General features: G+C 43.9%; 1 protein-coding gene across 4 annotated transcripts; it reads right to left on the bottom strand.

Moving 5' to 3' along the window:
• Positions 1 to 997: 997 nt before the first annotated feature.
• On the bottom strand, positions 998 to 14,748 carry tdrkh (tudor and KH domain containing). 4 transcript variants are annotated; one of them, XM_069722499.1, is made up of 14 exons: positions 13,611 to 14,645; positions 11,502 to 11,662; positions 11,311 to 11,402; positions 10,458 to 10,659; positions 9,187 to 9,326; positions 8,784 to 9,108; positions 8,541 to 8,707; positions 7,055 to 7,230; positions 4,863 to 4,927; positions 4,558 to 4,709; positions 4,334 to 4,444; positions 3,557 to 3,611; positions 1,655 to 1,730; positions 998 to 1,562 (listed from the first exon to the last, which is right to left on the bottom strand). In XM_069722499.1, exons 1-13 carry the CDS (start codon positions 13,673 to 13,675, stop codon positions 1,675 to 1,677), a joined length of 1,767 nt encoding a protein of 588 aa, XP_069578600.1. In that variant the 5' UTR covers positions 13,676 to 14,645; the 3' UTR covers positions 998 to 1,562; positions 1,655 to 1,674. The 4 variants fall into 4 exon arrangements, with proteins under 4 accessions (XP_069578600.1, XP_069578601.1, XP_069578602.1 ...); XM_069722500.1 differs by lacking the exon at positions 13,611 to 14,645 and adding an exon at positions 14,655 to 14,748 and having other exon boundaries at positions 998 to 1,730; XM_069722501.1 differs by lacking the exon at positions 13,611 to 14,645 and adding an exon at positions 14,659 to 14,674 and having other exon boundaries at positions 998 to 1,730.
• Between the last annotated feature and the right edge of the window lie 5,023 nt (positions 14,749 to 19,771).

Below are 19,771 nucleotides of genomic sequence, written 5' to 3'. Positions count from 1 at the left end.
CCGGCGGGCCCACCGGCGGGCCCACCGGCGGCCCCACCACTCTACCTCAGTGAGCAACACCGTGGAAGGAAAACATCTTCCTGCCAGCAAAGACATTACCAGCAAAAACCAACCAGTCCGGAACAGACCAGCTGACTGAAGTGAGCTCGAACAAGCGGCGGCCTTCTCTGAGATAGCTCCCGATGCTAACTAGCACAGCTAGCTAGCGGAAACCAGTTTCCCCCGTTTTCATTTACAAAAGCATGACGCAATGTTTATCTACAGAGCAAAGCTGCAGCCATGCACGTGTAGTTCTAACACGATGAGCGTGTTCTCCTTCGACCCTCGGGTTCTCTGAAACGGGACGCTGGCTGAGGCGCTAGCTAGCTCCCAGAAACACATAACAACAAAGGAGGAGCGCTAGCCGAAGCTAGCCGAAGCTAAGCCTGTGGAGTCGGAGGCTCGCGGCCCGAAGAGCTTTCAAACTCACTCACCAAATCCCTTGTGTCTTCCATCAGCCCCTCATATAGAGAACGTGATAGTTCACTGCTCTTCCCAAGGCAGAGGGAGCCCCGACGCTGGGGTGAATGTGTCTGAAATATCAAAGTCTCAATGAGTACTACCGAGCAGGATATCAACACATTACTCTGCTGCTTCTGCGCATGTGCGAGCGTAACCTACTTTTCTGTGATTGGTCGGTCCGGAGTGGAGGTCATGGACCGTGCAGAACCAAAACAGAGATCCGCAGAGGAAATGAATGAATGATCCACTTCAACAGGGCAATGAAACAACACCACGGAATCTTTCTTTTACATTTAACTCACTTATATCAATTAAACGGATTACAAAGCAGAGCAGTTTGATTTAAGCAGTGAAGATTTATATCAAACGTAGGCTGCAAAAATACCTCCTCAAAGTTCAGTGTGGGAGTGAAGGATTTTAACTTTACCACATGGCTGATGATTTTATTTGAATTTATAGAATGAAAAGCATTTCAAAGTAAAAGACACAAGCCATGTTTGTGAAATAAAATAAATCCTTTATTATAATATAGCACAATCTATTACACCTCTGAAAACAAACTTTCTTCTGATGATACAGCAGATGCCACGTTATCATATTGAACACAGTCTGAGGCCCACATTCTATCATACTATGTTTTTGATTCTCAAAATATAATAACTGGTGAAGCCCAATATGTAAGCAATCACATTTTTATATACATACAAATAGAGAAAAAAAAATAGATTATCAGCCATAAAGCAGCTGCCATCTGGATCCACAGACTTCTATCACAGTGCTTTTCAATAATAATACTGGCATTCTGTTTTTGTTCCCCTCCTCATTTCTTGAACACAAACTAAAGTGACAACACATGTAAGCAAAGCAGCATTGGGTACAACAGAACAGCAGAGAACAGGCAAAACAGGAAGAGTTCATCACTGAAGGAACAACAACAAAGTGAACATGGCTGGAAGAACTGTCGCACGCTCGTCAAGGAGGTAAGGCTTCACGATGAGGATTTATGCGGTTGAGTTCGGGTCAGACAAAGAAACCTCCTCTTCATCACGTCTGAAGCAACACTGAGGAGCGGACGGTCGTCATTTTACCAGACATGATGGTTTAACATCCGTAACATTCAGATTCACTCAGTCATCAAGCCCGGAGACAATACCTCGATATTTATCTCTGATCTCAGAGCAGCTCGTCTTCTACGGCATCATCGACGCTTCCTGAGATTGAGGCGGCTTCTGAAAAGGAGAAAACAACAATTATTATATCTCAAACACGTGGATTTTGTTTTTAAGCACCACAGTGAAAAGGTTTGACAGAAAATCCTCGTTGAAAAATTCTGGCCGTATAAAAGTGTCTATGTCCTAAGTGTTAGCAAAGACACAGAGAAGCATGTTCACCTGATGAAGTCCGATATGCGTCTGCTTTCAGCTCTGCTGGGCAGCTGGTGATAAACAGCGACTTCATCAGAGCTTTTTACAGGCTGAAACCTTGATGTGGGCCTTGACACCAAAACAATTAGCTAAAAGATGCTAAAAGGCTCTGTATACTTTTGATTAGTGCAGTTTTAAATGAAGAAGTTTCTGATTTCCAGCACTAGAAACTCAAGTACCAAAAAAATCTGACGTGATGCACCAGTTTGTTTCCAGCCACTGATTTCCAGTTCGAATGGAAGAGTTTATAAAGTGTTTGAGATGCCGACCATGAAATAAACATCACTGGTTGGAGTCCAGCTGGGAATCTCTGCCGCACCTCTTTCCCTTTGTTCGGCCTTAATCTTTCTATTTATTCTAATAAAGGGCATAAAATGCATAAATAATAAAACTTGTAAACTTGCACCATAACTCGCGGCAGACCTGCATTATTTTAATGTAGTTCTTACATCACAAAGCTGTTATTTCCTTTAGAAACTCCATAATCTGAGAAAGCATGTTTGACAACCTATCAAACCAAATTCAACTTTAAATGTGTGAATATTGTCAGATGTTCTTAATGAGACCACATGAGGCCTCAGCTCCTGGATGATTTGTTGTTTGTGGCATCACTTCGTTCTCAGCTACCACGAGCATTAAAGTGGTGCTCTGATATTTGTTTCCATCCAGGTAAATAATATCAGTGAGCTGCCATCACGTCACACATACATCACATCCGTCCAGACTCAGGTGGAGTCCTGGCTCGAATGTGAGCAGGCAGATGTGGAGGTGACGTTGAAGCAGCTCCTCCTCTGAGCTTACAGTCCGACAGGTTGACGTTCGGTGGATCTACTCACAGTGGACATTTGGTTCTCAGTGTTTCACCACCTTCCAGCAGAGCGTTGGCTCACATCATCTCCTCACTGGTTTATTCCCACAACTGACTTAAACAGGAAGTGGAGGAGGGAGAGTGAAGTCGTGAGCTGAGACATCAGAACCAGCGTGGATGATGGTGTGGGTTAGTGTGGGTTAGTGTGGGCGATGAATCAGTGATGTGAATCACTACGGAGGGCAAAGCTGTGAGCTGTGAGTGCAGAGGAAGCAGCGTGTGTCTCCCCCCCCACATTTCAGGACATGTCTCCCCCCCACACATCTCAGGACATGTCTCCCCCCACACATCTCAGGACATGTCTCCCCCCCACACATCTCAGCACACGGCGGGAGACGTGATACGGTATGAAACATCTTCAGAGCTTGGACGTGTTGGACCGGGTTGCACACATTACTAGGTAGGTAGGTAGGTATATACTTTATTAATCCCCTAGGGGACTTTTTTTTTTTTTTTAGTGCCACAAATAGTTGAGAGCAAGACAGAGAAGTGCAACGCTCAGCATCTTTATCACCTCCAAATAGCTAACCAATCACAGCGTGAGGTGGGAGTGAAAGTAGGACCATCAGGTTGGGAAAGTTACAGGTGAAGGGGAGCATAAACACCCACTGTGTGTGTGTGTGTGTGTGTGTGTGTGTGTGTGTGTGTGTGTGTGTGTGTGTGTGTGTGTGTGTGTGTGTGTGTGTGTGTGTGTAAAGGTCAGATCCACATCCAAGTAAACACACCCACCACCTTGACTACTCAGTTCAGTTTCTTTACTCACCTGATAAACTGATGCAGGAGAGACTGAGCTCTGATGATGCTCCGATGACATCATCCTGCAGGAGAAGAAATGACAGTGATTGGAGGATATTTACAACTCATGTTAGAGGCCTGTCCTTCACAGTTTTTATGGAGAGGTAGAGATGGACAGAGCATCAGGATAATGGCGCCCTTCATCTGGTAGATTATCACCATGACATATTTAGAGCCGACACACACGAGGCATGACTCAGGTAACGCACATGGCACACATCGAGAGTCCCAGGGCGAACAGCGCCCCCTGTCCTTCGTTTCTCTTTGTTTTTTTCCTTTAAACTAAACCCTGAGGGATGTCTTCACCAGTCCAACCCATTTCCTGCTCATAAAATGTTGCATTACACAAGTTGTAACTGCAGATGATGACAGTGAGATGCAGCTGAATCTTCAGGATAAACTCGCAGTGGATCCTGAGTTAAGATTATTTTATCAAACTACTAACACTCAGATAATGTACTAAACTGGAATACATATTTAATTCAGACCTGCTCCAAATGACATGGACAGATTACTAGATATCCTCAAAAGAATTTGAGGTTTCAGTAGCTGGTAGAGTGTCTCTGAAGGTTTTACTCTGACAAGAAAAACTTCCATCAATAGTAATGTTTCCCATGAAAATCAAGAGAAAAAAAAACATTATAAAAGGCACGGGCTGCTGGCTTTAGATGCAAATCTCTGGTGTCATCCTACAAATCACCTAAGTTCAAAGCTTTTGAAGACTCGGTGTGTTTCAGTGACTCACCAACATCCTCTGCAAACAGCCCAGGTTGTCCCCCTCAGTCCTCCCGTTCAACACCTCCTGGAAGGTGACGGCGTGACCGAGCTGGATGAGCTCCTCGCCGATGTCCACCGTCTAAGATAGACAGGTTTTATTTTATGAGATGAGTGCACAGAAACAGGAGACAAAGAGTAAACAAACCAAACACAGACAGAGATGAGAGAGAAATCAGCAGTGTAGCATCCCACCTTTCCCTCACTGTTATCGTAGAGCTTGACGTTGGGCCACGAGGAGATCTCAGAGTGAGAGTAGCTGCACAGTTTGGCCTGCAGGGGTCTCCAGGACGCACAGTATGTGAGCCGGTCAAAGTCGTCCAGGGCTGCTTCAGTCCACACTTCACCTGAGGAGCAGCAGGACAGTTCACATCACAACATACTGACTGGGAGAGAATCAGTTGAGGCTTCACAATAATGGAGAATTCACCTTTATTATCAGGTAAATGTCTGTGTGATGAAGTTAACATTAAGATAAAGGTTGGTTGTTGTTTTTTTACCTTTCGGCCTCACGCCTGCTAAGTTGCACTCAATAGCTTGGAAAGGTAAGCTGAGGAAGTCGCTCCTGAAAGTTTAATGCAGCAAATGCAAAAGCTGTTAATAAGTCAGCCGTGTCCTTTTTCAGCTCATGCTACACAACAAAAAGATGCATTCAGCAGCAGCATAACAGCACAGCAGAAAAACCTCCGTCAGTGTGTTCAACGCCATGGCATGATGAGGAAGACTCACTGCAGACTCCCACTTCCATCCAATAACTACAATTAGCCGCAAGTACGTCTACTTCAACTTCAGTGGGAGTTTGTCTACTCCGTCAGCACTGCTGTAAAACGGTGGAAAAATGAAATAAAAGACACCATAACTCCTGCAGAATGATTTTCTATGTTTGAATTTCATTCATTCGGTCCCATAACATCTGAACAGTCCAGAAAACCTGCATGTTTGAATTATTCTAAGAAAGCACAGAGTATCTGACAGAAGCTGTGGTGCTCAGGCTCTGTCCTGAAAACACGCTCAGCATGCATCCGTCTGGCCCGTGAAAGAGTGTCTCACCAGACACCAGATTTAAAGGCTCTGCAAACTCGGGAGGATTTAACGAGAACTGTTACTTCGGAACGAAGTCGATGCCAAATTCTGTATTTGTTCTTTATGGTCCAGAAGGTCTGGTAGGTGCTGGAGATGTGGGACAATAACACCAACATGCAGAATAGCAGCAGCAGGAGCAGGTCTGCTGGGACATGAAGGACTTTCAGTGTTTGAGCCGATGATCGGGGACAAGTTATAGACAGGAGAGACACACGGAACCAAACTGCTGCTTTTCAGAGAATCAGAACAAACAACTGAAACTCATATGAAGCAGGGAACTGGATCATTTTTACAATTCAGTGTTGTTTGATTTAAATACTTGAAACACAGACTAAATGCCACTTTACTGTAACATTAATGTTTTTCCTTGTTATTTATTCTACCTGGGCAGATTATTAGTATCATTGTTTTCCAGAAGAAATGCTCCGCCACCATAGAAAAATCCAAACTGGTCTGGAGAGCTGTAGAAGTTCAGAGGGACCAGCTAGCACATTTCTGTTGTCAAGACATCCTTAACATACAGAGATTTACCTGCTGGTGAGAGGATCAATCAGCAGGATGAGAACTCGTCTGGTTTGAATGTCATGGCCGCTCATTCATATATAAAAGTCACATTATAGGTTGAATAGCTTCATTTTTAGTTGAGGGTTGAGAATTAGTTTTATCCGCTTCATTTTCTGGAGCTGTTTGCAGGAGTTGGTGTCGCAGAAAAAACACTAACTGTTATGTTCTAAAACTGACTACTTGTGGCTCAAGCTGAGTTGCAGCGACATCGTCAGCTGGTTTGAGTCAAGCTGAGATCAATCATCAGCCATCAGTGATGTCATCAACCATCAGTGATGTCATCATCCATCAGTGATGTCATCATTGGTTTGTGAACGTTATGAATCCTCCAGTTCAGATTCTGTCCGTCACCATCTTTGTTAGTTCGGAGCGGTTTGGAGCAGGAAGTGACCATATTTGGACGAGATGGGGGAGGAGCCAGCGTTAGATCTATCACCGATAGCTGTAACCTGACTGCACCACAGGCCTGTCAATCAAACGGACACGCCCACAAAAACAGGTCTTCTTGAATCTTCTTTTCTAATGAATGAGGGATTATTTTCAGATGGACCTCCAGAAAACTAAGAAGAAGGAGTGACTTTAGCTAACAACACCGAGATAACTGATGGACACATTTTATTCACTTTGGATTTGATGAGAGAAGTTGAATGGGAGTCTATGGAGCCGGAGGCTTTTTGGAGCCGACCTCTAGTGGCACTCGCTGGTATTGCAGCTTAATGCCTCATTTTTCAGATCCAGAATCTCTGTGTACTTTTATGTCCAGTCTGTGGCTGAGACGGGACAGTTCACACCGCTGACAGTTCTCCTGCAATGTTCTGAACAGTTCGTCTCGTCGTGAATCTTCGGTCTGAACCGAGCTGTAAATACAGTCCAAGTACTGTTTCTAAGCTGCTTTAACATTCAGATTGGTGTGTGAGTGGATTCAGCGCAATACAACAATACAACAGAAACCTACTCAAATCTGATCTACTGTGACTGACTGGATCGTCATCATATACTTTTACTATTAACTTATATTACTTATCATCAGTCATGTCTTCTTTACCTCATGCGGCGGAGACCGTCTCTGGGCAGCTCCCCGTTGTCCCCAAAGTCAACGTAGTAAAGGTCCACCAGTCCGGAGCCCAGGACTCCCAGCACCTGGGCCCGGTTCCACGTGCTGTGGTCCAGGTACGGAGCCGCCACTATGTCCCCCACCACGATGGTCTCCACCCGCTGCTCCTACAGAACCACAAAACCAGCGGTGTTCAAAACATTTTCAACACAGGACAGATGTGACAGATGCGCAGACCTGCATGTGAATGCACAGAGAAAAGAGAGGAAGAAGTCAGGAACCATGAAGGAACATTCTGGATCTTCACAATGACAAAAGAAATACATTGATAGATGCAACATAAACAAAGTTAATATTACAGAGTTTGTATTCTTCTTCCCTTTATCAGTGCGGCAATTACGATTAATGAGTTTTTGAACTTCAGTTTCTGTATTCTAGAGGCTTTGGGAGAGTTCAACAGAAAGCACGATGTTGCTCTGGATTTTCTGAGTTAGCTGTTACTAAATTTCCTTAAACTCATTATTTGTTTGTCTTTTTTTTGGATGAGTTTCTATGATTAGATTTAAGGATATATATTTACGATGGACATCAAAGACAAACAAGTTGTAAACCAATGTGAGTTAAACTGAGTCTGATAGTATGTCAGGTGGCAGTTGGGCGATCAGGAGCCTTAATCCAGGTGAGCAGTCCGCAGCCAAAATGCAATAACTGACTTCCTGTTGTGTTGGCACCACAGACTGGATATAAAAGAGTTTGTATCTTCAGGTCTGTAAAATGGTTCCGATCCAGAAGTGTCTTCAGCTGCAATACCAGCGAGTGCCACTAGAGGTCGGCTCCAAAAAGCCTCCGGCTCCATAGACTCCCATTCAACTTCTCTCATCAAATCCAAAGTGAATAAAATGTGTCCATCAGTTATCTCGGTGTTGTTAGCTAAAGTCACTCCTTCTTCTTAGTTTTCTGGAGGTCCATCTGAAAATAATCCCTCATTCATTAGAAAAGAAGATTCAAGAAGACCTGGTTTTGGGGGCGTGTCTGTTTGATTGACAGGCCTGCGGTGCAGTCAGGTTACAGCTAGCGGTGGGCGGGACGTAGTATCGTCAGGTTTCCAATCAGATCGGTCAGATCCACCGCTGGCTCCTCCCCCAGCTCGTCCAAATATGGTCACTTCCTGCTCCAAACCGCTCCGAACTAGTAAAGATGGTGACGGACAGAATCTGAACTGGAGGATTCATAACGTTCACAAACTAACGATGACATCACTGATGGTGGATGGTTGATGACATCACTGATGGATGATGACATCACTGATGGATGATGGTTGATGACATCACTGATGGATGATGGTTGGTTGACATGCAGCGGTACCTCTCATCCACACGTTGTTTCTGCCTCACACCCCTTTTTTTAAAACACCCATTTTGTCCTAGAGTGTCTCCTGGTACGACAGAAACATGAAGACAGCAGGACACATCCTCACCGTGGGGTTTCCACTGTTGTAGAAGCGGGTCATCTCCCCCGTCAGTTTGTCCAGCTGCAGCGAGCGGACCCCCAGGATCTGGATCCAGAAGTGGTTCGGGTTCTCCGAGGCAGAGACGTAAACCTCGAGGTGTTCATCGGGCTGGAAGCTCAGGTCCGGGCTGGGAACTGGAACACAAACACAGATTAGATATGACCTGACAGCTCAGAGACGCAGGAGGAAGTGAAGAGGACGTGAACTAACTTTCAAACTTGGACATCTCAGACAGCGACTCCGTGGAGATGCTCTCCTCTTCCTCCTCCTTCCCGTCGCTGTGGCTGATCTTCAGCTCCTCCGTCTTGTCTAAGATCGTCTCCGGCTCTCCGGTGATCCCATTGGCGTGGACGAGTCCGTTCTTGTCCGTCTGGGAGACGGGGCCGTTGTTGTTCAGTCCCAGCGGGGGTTCAGTCTCCGTGCTATCCGGCTTGTGATTGACAGCTGTGTGGCCCCGTTTCTGTCTCTGGGAGGATGACTGGCAGATCTTCGTCCTCACCATCATGTCCTCTCGGACCTTTTCTAGAATCAGCTCCTGCACATAGACCACGAGGAGTTACAATCACTCTCTCTGGATAAGAGGACCGCCCACAGGGAGATCATCCTGCTTCACCTTGGCCTGCTTCACTTCCTGTCGGGTGCCTGTGATCGCCACGTTGCCCTTTGACCCCGGGACGAGCACCTTCTCTTTGGAGCAGGCCACTTTGGCCCCAGTGGTCCTGGTGATCAGTTTCAAACTCTCTCCACCGCGACCTGCAGCACACACACACACACACACACACACACACACACACACACACACACACACACACACACACACACACACACACACACACACACACACACACACACACACACACACACACACACACACACACACACACACACACAGGGGTGGATACATGCACTGTTACTTTTCAATAGGCCTCTATTCTGTATTTCTGTGCAGATCAAACTACTGTCAGTGCTGTTGTATCTGATCGTTGTCTGTGACATTAATAAGCCGCAGCGTTGTGAACACACACTAGTTTATTTTGACTCACACACCGTCCTGCAGCCAGAAACACTCAGTGGATTCATCTGGTAACAAAAATGTTTCCTCCAGTCGGAGTTTGTTTCCAGAAACGACTGCGAGCAGCTTTATGAACTTTGTGTATTTGTGAGGTTTTTGTAAAGCTGAGTGTGTGCAGCAGGAATCAGAGCAGTCGTAGGAGACGAGTCACAGACGAGTCAGAGCACAGAATACGTCCACGACTGACCGATAAGGACGTCGTTTTGAGCTGTTGTTGCCCTTTCATTTCGTAACGAGTCGACTCGTCCACCCGAGCGTCTGTGTGTGTGAAGGGGGCAGAGCCTCCCGGGGTGAAACAGAGGAATAGAGCGTCCGTCAATTAAACTCACACTGATCTGAACACCTGTAGAAAACAGCAGCTCTCAGCTTGAAGCTCGATGAGCTGCAAACGTATGACGTCATTACGTCAACAGGTCGGAAAAATGCTTTTATCGCGATATGAATTTTTTATATTTTCTGAAAAATGATACGAGAATTATCCTGAACGATGTGATATGGCAGCCTGAGTGTCGATGCTTTTTATTCCTACTCCATCACTGCAGCTCAGAATAACACGAGAAGACTTTGTGATGATAATCGGAAGTAAAAATGAAACCTTCTCTTGTTGTTAAATAAATAATAAATAATAAATAATGAAGAGATACACTGTTCATATATATAATTAATTACTGCAGCTTTTAACATGTAAACGGCTGCAGGCTGATGGAAAGAATACAAAAATAGTTTCAGCAATGTGAGTAAAAAAACAACAACAACATGAATCTTTTGCTTTGTGTTAAAAGCAAATGAAGAAGTTCTCTGAATCAGTCTACCTATTATTCGTCCAAAGGAGGTCTGAGGAACCTCCAGAACCTCCGACACCGGCTCGCAGTCCGTCACCAGGTTCTCCAGGACGCAGCGGGCCAGCAGCACCTGCTCCTTGGAGCCCTGCAGCAGGAAGCAGACGGACTTCTTACATCCAGAATCTCCCGAGTCGGACAGGACTCTCACATGAGCGCCAGACTTCTGGGTCACCTGAAAGAGAGACGACAGGAAATAATTTTCTTCATGTTAAAATTAGACTGAAAATGGGTCTTTTTGATGCAACAGAAAATAGAATGCAGATAAAAATAAAAGTGAGAACGGAGGAGGAAGTCAGGACGGCCTACAAATAACACAGACTCAGCTTTATTTATTTTATTCGCTAAAAGTCACTCCTTCTTATTAGTTTTCTGGAGGTCCATCTGAAAATAATCCCTCATTCATTAGAAAAAAACCTCAAAAAGATGTGTTTTTGGGGGCGTGTCTGTTTGATTGACAGGTTTGTGGTGCAGTCAGGTTACAGCTATCGGTGGGCGGGACGTAGTATCGTCAGGTTTCTAATCAGATCAGTCAGATCCACCGCTGGCTCCTCCCCCAGCTCATCCTAATATGGTCACTTCCTGCTCCAAACCGCTCCGAACTAGCAAAGATTAAACCTCCATTATTGCTATGACCTGAGTCGGCTCATACTGGACCAGCTTGCGTTTATGAAGTGTGAAATTCACTCATGAATGTTTTCAGATTAATGTGATTATTCACAGTTGACTTAAAATTCATGTCTTGTCAAACATGTATGTAAGAGTTTTGCATGTTTGTACTTGGACAGTGAAACATATACCTCAGATCTGTTTCTGAACTACTCACCACATCCAAAAAGGTGGCCTGGTATCTGGAAATGTTGCGGTAGACTTCCACAGGAAGAGTCATCTTGGACACCTCCATGTTTGACCTCTGACCTGTTAGCAGCACACATGTATAGAGATGAATATAACAGATGTAGTTGGTCATGTCGACACTAATTGAACCTGTAAACGTGTGTTTTGATTGGCAGTTACTGGTGTTGGTGCTGCTGATGTGGCGGTAGACCATGTAGCCCACCGTGGCCCCGACAGACAGACCCGCCGCCAGAGCCGCTATCTTCACCGAGCTCAGGCTGCTCTTCTGACCCTCTTTCACGGCCTCCATGATACGCCGTGCACCCAGCGGGATGCTCCACCTGAAACACACATGACACACGTCTGCTCTCAGCTGCACCTCCTCCACAGCTGTCCATCAGCTCCACGGCATTAAAACCTCTTTACAACAACTCAGGAACTCTTGGTGCTTTTATTTTTATTTTTTTTAATGCAGAAATGACCTTCGCGGCGATGCAGAAGGTGTCGATACGCAGCTGTACAGTCATGCAGCACAAAAATGAAAGCGTTAGCCAGCCTGAGGTCAAACAGGTCAGGTGTTCTCAAACATCCGTCATTCACTTGGAACTTGGAAATAGTCGTTTTATGCCCCAAACAGCGTTTTTCATTCGTGGCCTTCAAGCACGTCTCCCAGTGGAAACATCGAGTAAGTGGTCATTGAGTTGAGTTATCTTATAGCTGAGGTTCAAAGGTCATTCTGGACCTCAGAAACAGGAGAAACACCACAAGGACCAATTGTTAGCGGTTCTGACTCCAGTCCAACACACAGTTAAAGATGTTGCTGAAGGTCGCAGGTCATTCTTGAAGCTGAAGACAGCAGCTGAGAAACCATCTTCAAAATAAGCATCTTCACACGCTGATGAAGATCATGTGACATAACTGAAAGCCCCAGAAAAGCTACTAAATGGACCTTGTGGTGAGTTTATGATCGTTGTAACAGTAGTGATGCTCAAATACTCCACAATTATTTCCACTTGTCAGTCCCTCCAGAATTTCTCAGAGTTGTTTTGTTGATCAAAAATATATAATTTTGCGGTGGATTTTCTTGAAATTTGCAGTTTTAAGTGAGTTTTTGTGTAAAATTGCAGAAATTGGAAAAAATTGCAAGTAAAAAAAGCAAAAATGCAATATTTTTAAAGCACTATCTGATAAAGGAATACATCTATAATCACTTCCTGTGATAATAACCCTGCTGCACATCACAGAAATATTTGAGTTCTAATCTTTTTTATTTGTTTATTGAACTTGGAGAACCGTGGAGATAAAAGTTCCTAAAAGCTTCTAAAAGGTCCTAAAAGCTGCGTATGTTTCCAGAACAGAGCGTCTGTGACTGGAATATAGAAACAAGGACTACATCAGCCTTTCAAAATAAGAGCTTTAGATGCTGTTTAATTCATGTTCATTCAACACATAGACCTGCTGGATGAAACAAACAAAGAGACGTCTCTGACAACTGGACGTGTGGACAAAACTCATTTAACATCCAGTAATATGGAATCACTTCCTTTGATCACAAACATGTAATCATCATTTTAATGTGAAGAACACATTTCACTTCCTGTTTCTCCTCTTGTTCTATTTGGTGATGAAAACAGGAGCAGAGACTTTCTGATTGAGTTTTGTTTGAAAAGACTTATTTTATGCCGCCATTACTTTCAGCACAGATTCTGATGACGATGTTTAAAAAAAAAAAACAGTTTTTGCAAGCTCCCACAAATATTGTAGAGTTTGTTTGACGATGCATCAATTATTGCGATCGCAAGATTTCCTGGAGGGACTGATTTGACTAAATTATGGCAGGCGGTAGCTGTTTATCACTTTTATCATTTTGAGAACCACTGCAGAAGATTATTCTAATGTAGCCTTTGACTATCTCAGACTACATCACCAGCCAAAACCATTGCCACCCCCCCCCAAACAAAAACGTGCACAAGCAGTCACACACACACACACACACACACACACACACACACACACACACACACACACACACGGCGCTTCTCATAAAGCCAAACTGCTGCGGCCTTCACGCCGACTGCAGGAAATGAAGCAGCTGCACACACTGAGTACCGTTTACTGTCGCCGGGCCACCTCCAGACATTTCATCTGTCACTGAACACTTGCATCCAATTCTTCGAGACTTTTAAACACAGAATGCGCTGGAGGCGACCCGCAGTGAACAGCATCAGGACCGGACCGGGCCGGGCCGGGGAGGAGCACACGGCACCACCATGCAGATGCGTGGCTCACTGGGAGAAGAGGGCTCTGGGGCTGTAGTTGAGAAACACACGGGACTTGGACACTCCAACGTCCATCTCGGAAGAATCGTGACAATAAGACACAAAATCTTCTCCAGTCCCGGCTCAGATTTATTTTGTTTACATCCAAGTTCAAGACTACTGACAGACAGGCAGAAGGGGGGAAGAAAGTTTCAGCATTTCAAGTCACAGCAACTTCACTTTGATGAGCATTTTCATCACTGATCATGTACCAGTTTCAAACAGGACCTCACTGTGGGAAGAATACACACCAACCTTCGGCAGGCCTGGCAGTACCGGATCAGAACCGAACCATGATTCTAAAAAGTGCAGTTCTATGAAGTGTGTCTGTCTGGAAGACGTACAAATATCACCAAACATAAAATGTGATTTTTCTATATTTGCTTTAGGGGTTCAGATCATTTTGGTATTCAGTACAATCCGTTCAGCAGCAGCTCGTGTCATTGAAACAGTCAAACTGGTAAATGGCCCGCTGCTGTATTTCAGGGTGTAACAGCTGGTTCCGGTGGTGTATATGGTACCAAAGCAGAGCCGAATTTAAACCCAATGACACAGTTTTCCTTCAACTACGTCCAGAGACTTCAATCACGTCGCTGTGTTTGAGCAGAAGCAAACCAGCTTTAAATATTGCAATTTTCTAACGGAGTTTGGCGTCACGACTCTCAACACCAGGGAAATAGAATCGACACGACAGGCTGGATAACCTTGTTTTAATTGTCTGCTCTCTGTAGCATCTTACTGAGCGCCAGTACGTTGTTCACAACAGGCCAGTGTGACCTCCACATGGCCGGACGGCATCTTCCGTCTCAGACGAGCCTCCGGGCCAGCCCAAACAAGCTAACATTAGCGAGCTAGCTGCTGGCTCACACGTGAACAAGTCAAACATTCACAAAAAAGGTAAACAAACGTCCTCAGCACGCATGACAACAACGAGAGTGCAACCTGTATATATTTTCAACGTGTAACGTCATTTAAAATCAACGGTAAAGTCAATGTGATGATGAATGACACTCACGGACCCGGTTTCCTTTCGACCGACTGCAGCAGCTGTCCAGCTCGCCGACGGAAGCCCCGACCGAACCGGAAACTACGTTTATATTAAAGCGTAAAAAAAGATCCACAATGTGTTCCTCGTGTCCCAAAGACCTATAATCCTCCGTGAACAAGCCATGTCAATATTATTTAATCAGACAACGTGACAGTTTAAATAAGGGCTTTTACTTTGGTGGGTTAACCGGAAGTCCTGTTCTTACTCTACTTAACTTTACACTTAAGTCAGTAGATATTCTCCTTTTTGCTGTTCAGTAAATCCCATGTGGACCTTTAGGGTTTGAATGCACGCGTTACCTTTTTTGTTTTCTCCTATCAATTCATCCATAAATACTTTTTGTCATTAAAATGTTTAAATATCTGATCAAAAGATCAGCAATCACACAATTCAGCTCGTTATATTCAATTCAATTCAATTCAACTTTATTTCTATAGCGCCAAATCACAACAAAGGTTATTTCATGGCACTTAACACATTAAAGTCCTTACAGCAAGACTTTACAATATTATACAGAGAAACCCAATAATTCAACAATTCAACAATTCAATAATTCAATAATTCAACAATTCAACAATTCAACAATTCAATAATTCGACAATTCAACAATTCAGTAATTCAACAATTCAATAATTCAATAATTCAACAATTCAATAATTCAACAATTCAATAATTCAATAATTCAACAATTCAATAATTCAACAATTCAACAATTCAGTAATTCAACAATTCAATAATTCAATAATTTAACAATTCAACAATTCAACAATTCAATAATTCAACAATTCAACAATTCAATAATTCAACAATTGCATCTGTTAACAGAACCAGACTCAGAGGTGGGCGGAGCATCCGTTAACAGAACCGGGCTCAGAGGTGGGCGGAGCATCTGTTAACAGAACCAGGATCAGAGGTGGGCGGAGCATCCGTTAACAGAACCAGGATCAGAGGTGGGTGGAGCATCTGTTAACAGAACCAGGATCAGAGGTGGAGAACATCTGTTAACAGAACCAGGATCAGAGGTGGGCGGAGCATCTGTTAACAGAACCAGGCTCAGAGGTGGGCGGAGCATCTGTTAACAGAACCGGGCTGAGAGGTGGGCGGAGCTTCTGTTAACAGAACCGGGATCAGAGGTGGGCGGAGCATCTGTTAACAGAACCGGGATCAGAGGTGGGCGGAGCATCTGTTAACAGAACCAGGATCAGAGGTGGGCGGCCATCTGCCTCGACCAGTTGGGGTGAGAGGAGAGCAGAGAGAGAAAAGGACAGCATAGAGATAGAAGAGAAGAACTGTTGGTGGAGACGACAATCACAGAGCAGAGACATGCAGCTCCATGACGGGACATCTGGAAAAGAAAGAACAGAAACTACACGAGTGAAGGAACTGAATGGAGACAACAGATAATAAGAAGAAACTATGGGAGAGAAGAAGCATAAAGTTAATGAGATGTAATATTGAGATATGAGTTATAGAGAGTTAAAGAAGCTCAGTGCATAACAAGGTCCCCCAGCAGCCTCGGTCTATAACAGCAGAACTGCAGGATGGTTCAGGTTCACCTGAGCAGCTCAACTATAAACGTTATCAAAAAGGAAAGTTTTGAGTCTGACCTTAAAGCTAGAGAGAGTTTCTGCCCCTCCAACACAAACTGGGAGCCTGAAAACTGAAGCTCCGCCTCCCATTCTACTTTTGGAAACTCTGGGAACCACAAGCAGGCTTAGAGAGAAGATCTGTCAGGATGATGTGGTTCTATAAGATCTATCAGGATGATGTGGTTCTATAAGATCTCTGTCAGGATGATGTGGTTCTATAAGATCTATCAGGATGATGTGGTTCTATAAGATCTCTGTCAGGATGATGTGGTTCTATAAGATCTCTGTCAGGATGATGTGGTTCTATAAGATCGGTCAGGATGATGTGGTTCTATAAGATCTATCAGGATGATGTGGTTCTATAAGATCTCTGTCAGGATGATGTGGTTCTATAAGATCTCTGTCAGGATGATGTGGTTCTATAAGATCGGTCAGGATGATGTAGTTCTATAAGATCTCTGTCAGGATGATGTGGTTCTATAAGATTGGTCAGGATGATGTGGTTCTATAAGATCTATCAGGATGATGTGGTTCTATAAGATCTATCAAGATGATGTGGTTCTATAAGATCTATCAGGATGATGTAGTTCTATAAGATCTGTCAGGATGATGTGGTTCTATAAGATCTATCAGGATGATGTAGTTCTATAAGATCTCTGTCAGGATGATGTGGTTCTATAAGATCTATCAGGATGATGTAGTTCTATAAGATCTGTCAGGATGATGTAGTTCTATAAGATCTCTGTCAGGATGATGTGGTTCTATAAGATCTATCAGGATGATGTAGTTCTATAAGATCTCTGTCAGGATGATGTGGTTCTATAAGATCTATCAGGATGATGTGGTTCTCTAAGATCTATCAGGATGATGTGGTTCTATAAGATCTGTCAGGATTATATGGTTCTATAAGGTCTCTAAGATATGATGGAGCCTGGTCATGTAGGGCTTTGTAAGTCATCAAGAGAATTTTAAATTCTATTCTTGATTTCACAGGAAGCCAGTGAAGAGAAACTAAAACTGGAGAAATATGATCTCTCTTGATAAATCCCATCAGTACTCTTGCTGCAGCATTTTGGATCAGCTGCAGGTTTTTAATGAGTAATTTGGACATCCTAACAACAAGGAATTACAATAATCTAGTCTAGAAGTAACAAACGCAGGAATGAGTTTTTCTGCGTCACGCTGAGGAAGGATTTTCCTGATTTTATTAATATTACGTAGATGAAAGAAGGCAGTTCTGGAGATTTGCTTTATCTGGTGTCTAAAGGACAAATCCTCATCAAAGTTATTAGAATAACGATTAGCCTTAGTCAGCAGTTTCAGGTTTGATTCAGTCAAATATGTTATATAACATACAAAAGAAAGATGAATAATTGTGTCTACTCTACTCAGCCATAATAATTAATATAATACAGTCTGTTTTTGCATGTTGAGAGAGAAGTTACAGCTGGAGTTAATTTCCTTGTATGTGTGGACATACAGTGGGTACGGAAAGTATTCAGACCCCTTTACATTTTTCACTCTTTGTTTCATTGCAGCCATTTGCTAAAATCAAAAAGGTTCATTTTATTTCTCATTAATGTACACTCAGCACCCCATCTTGACAGAAAAAAACAGAAATGTAGAAATTTGTGCAAATTTATTAAAAAAGAAAAACTGAAATATCACATGGTCATAAGTATTCAGACCCTTTGCTCAGTATTGAGTAGAAGCACCCTTTTGAGCTCGTACAGCCATGAGTCTTCTTGGGAATGATGCAACAAGCTTTTCACACCTGGATTTGGGGATCCTCTGCCATTCTTCCTTGCAGATCCTCTCCAGTTCCGTCAGGTTGGATGGTGAACGTTGGTGGACAGCCATTTTCAGGTCTCTCCAGAGATGCTCCATTGGGTTTAGGTCAGGGCTCTGGCTGGGCCAGTCAAGAATGGTCACAGAGTTGTTCCGAAGCCACTCCTTTGTTATTTTAGCTGTGTGCTTCGGGTCATTGTCTTGTTGGAAGGTGAACCTTCAGCCCAGTCTGAGGTCCAGAGCACTCTGGAAGAGGTTTTCTTCCAGGATATCTCTGTACTTGGCCGCATTCATCTTTCCTTCAATTGCAACCAGTCGTCCTGTCCCTGCAGCTGAAAAACAAACCCATAGCATGATGCTGCCACCACCATGTTTCACTGTTGGGATTGTATTGGGCAGGTGATGAGCAGTGCCTGGTTTTCTCCACACATACCGCTTAGAATTAACGCCAAAAAGTTCAATCTTGGTCTCATCAGACCAGAGAATCTTATTTCTCATAGTCTGGGAGTCCTTCATGTGTTTTTTGTCAAACTCTATGCGGGCTTTCATATGTCTTGCACTGAGGAGAGGCTTCCGTCGGGCCACTCTGCCATAAAGCCCCGACTGGTGGAGGGCTGCAGTGATAGTTGACTTTGTGGAACTTTCTCCCATCTCCCTACTGCATCTCTGGAGCTCAGCCACAGTGATCTTTGGGTTCTTCTTTACCTCTCTCACCAAGGCTCTTCTCCCACGATTGCTCAGTTTGGCTGGACGGCCAGGTCTAGGAAGAGTTCTGGTCGTCCCAAACTTCTTCCATTTAAGGATTATGGAGGCCACTGTGCTCTTAGGAACCTTGAGTGCTGCAGAAATTATTTTGTAACCTTGGCCAGATCTGTGCCTTGCCACAACTCTGTCTCTGAGCTCCTTGGACAGTTCCTTCGACCTCATGATTCTCATTTGCTCTGACATGCACTGTGAGCTGTAAGGTCTTATATAGACAGGTGTGTGCCTTTCCTAATCAAGTCCAATCAGTTTAATTAAACACAGCTGGACTCCAATGAAGGAGTAGAACCATCTCAAGGAGGATCAGAAGAAATGGACAGCATGTGAGTTAAATATGAGTGTCACAGCAAAGGGTCTGAATACTTATGACCATGTGATATTTCAGTTTTTCTTTTTTAATAAATTTGCACAAATTTCTACATTTCTGTTTTTTCTGTCAAGATGGGGTGCTGAGTGTACATTAATGAGAAATAAAATGAACTTTTATGATTTTAGCAAATGGCTGCAATGAAACAAAGAGTGAAAAATGTAAAGGGGTCTGAATACTTTCCGTACCCACTGTATATTGGGTTACATGTGTGTGTGTGTGTGTGAACTCATTTAGCTTGAATGAAACGATGTTCCTTCATGTAAAAGTCTGACTGTAGCTCTAGTGAACGGTGTGAATCTGTCCTCCATCACCATCAGACGACATCGTGTTGTTGGCTTCTTGACGCCGTGAATGGAACTGAGATGAGATGGATGAGAACTGGATGAGTCAGCACCTCCTGCCGCTGCTGCTGCATGTTTGGATGTTTGGATCCAGAGCAACTGGAAGCAGAAGCCAGAGCAGACAAGGACACGCTGGAGAGATGTACTGTGACCTGGGAACACCTCGGCATCCTGACGGACGTCTGCAGCATCGTAACACAACGGTCTCAAAAAACGTGAACAAGGCAACAATCA

This window comes from Brachyistius frenatus, unplaced genomic scaffold, assembly GCF_029030835.1.
Source record: "Brachyistius frenatus isolate BFR_SWC_R1_liver_20210118 unplaced genomic scaffold, ASM2903083v1 Contig_293, whole genome shotgun sequence".
NCBI lineage: Eukaryota > Metazoa > Chordata > Actinopteri > Embiotocidae > Brachyistius > Brachyistius frenatus.
Note: the sequence above shows the minus strand (reverse complement) of the source record. Positions and strands in the feature narration are given on the sequence as shown.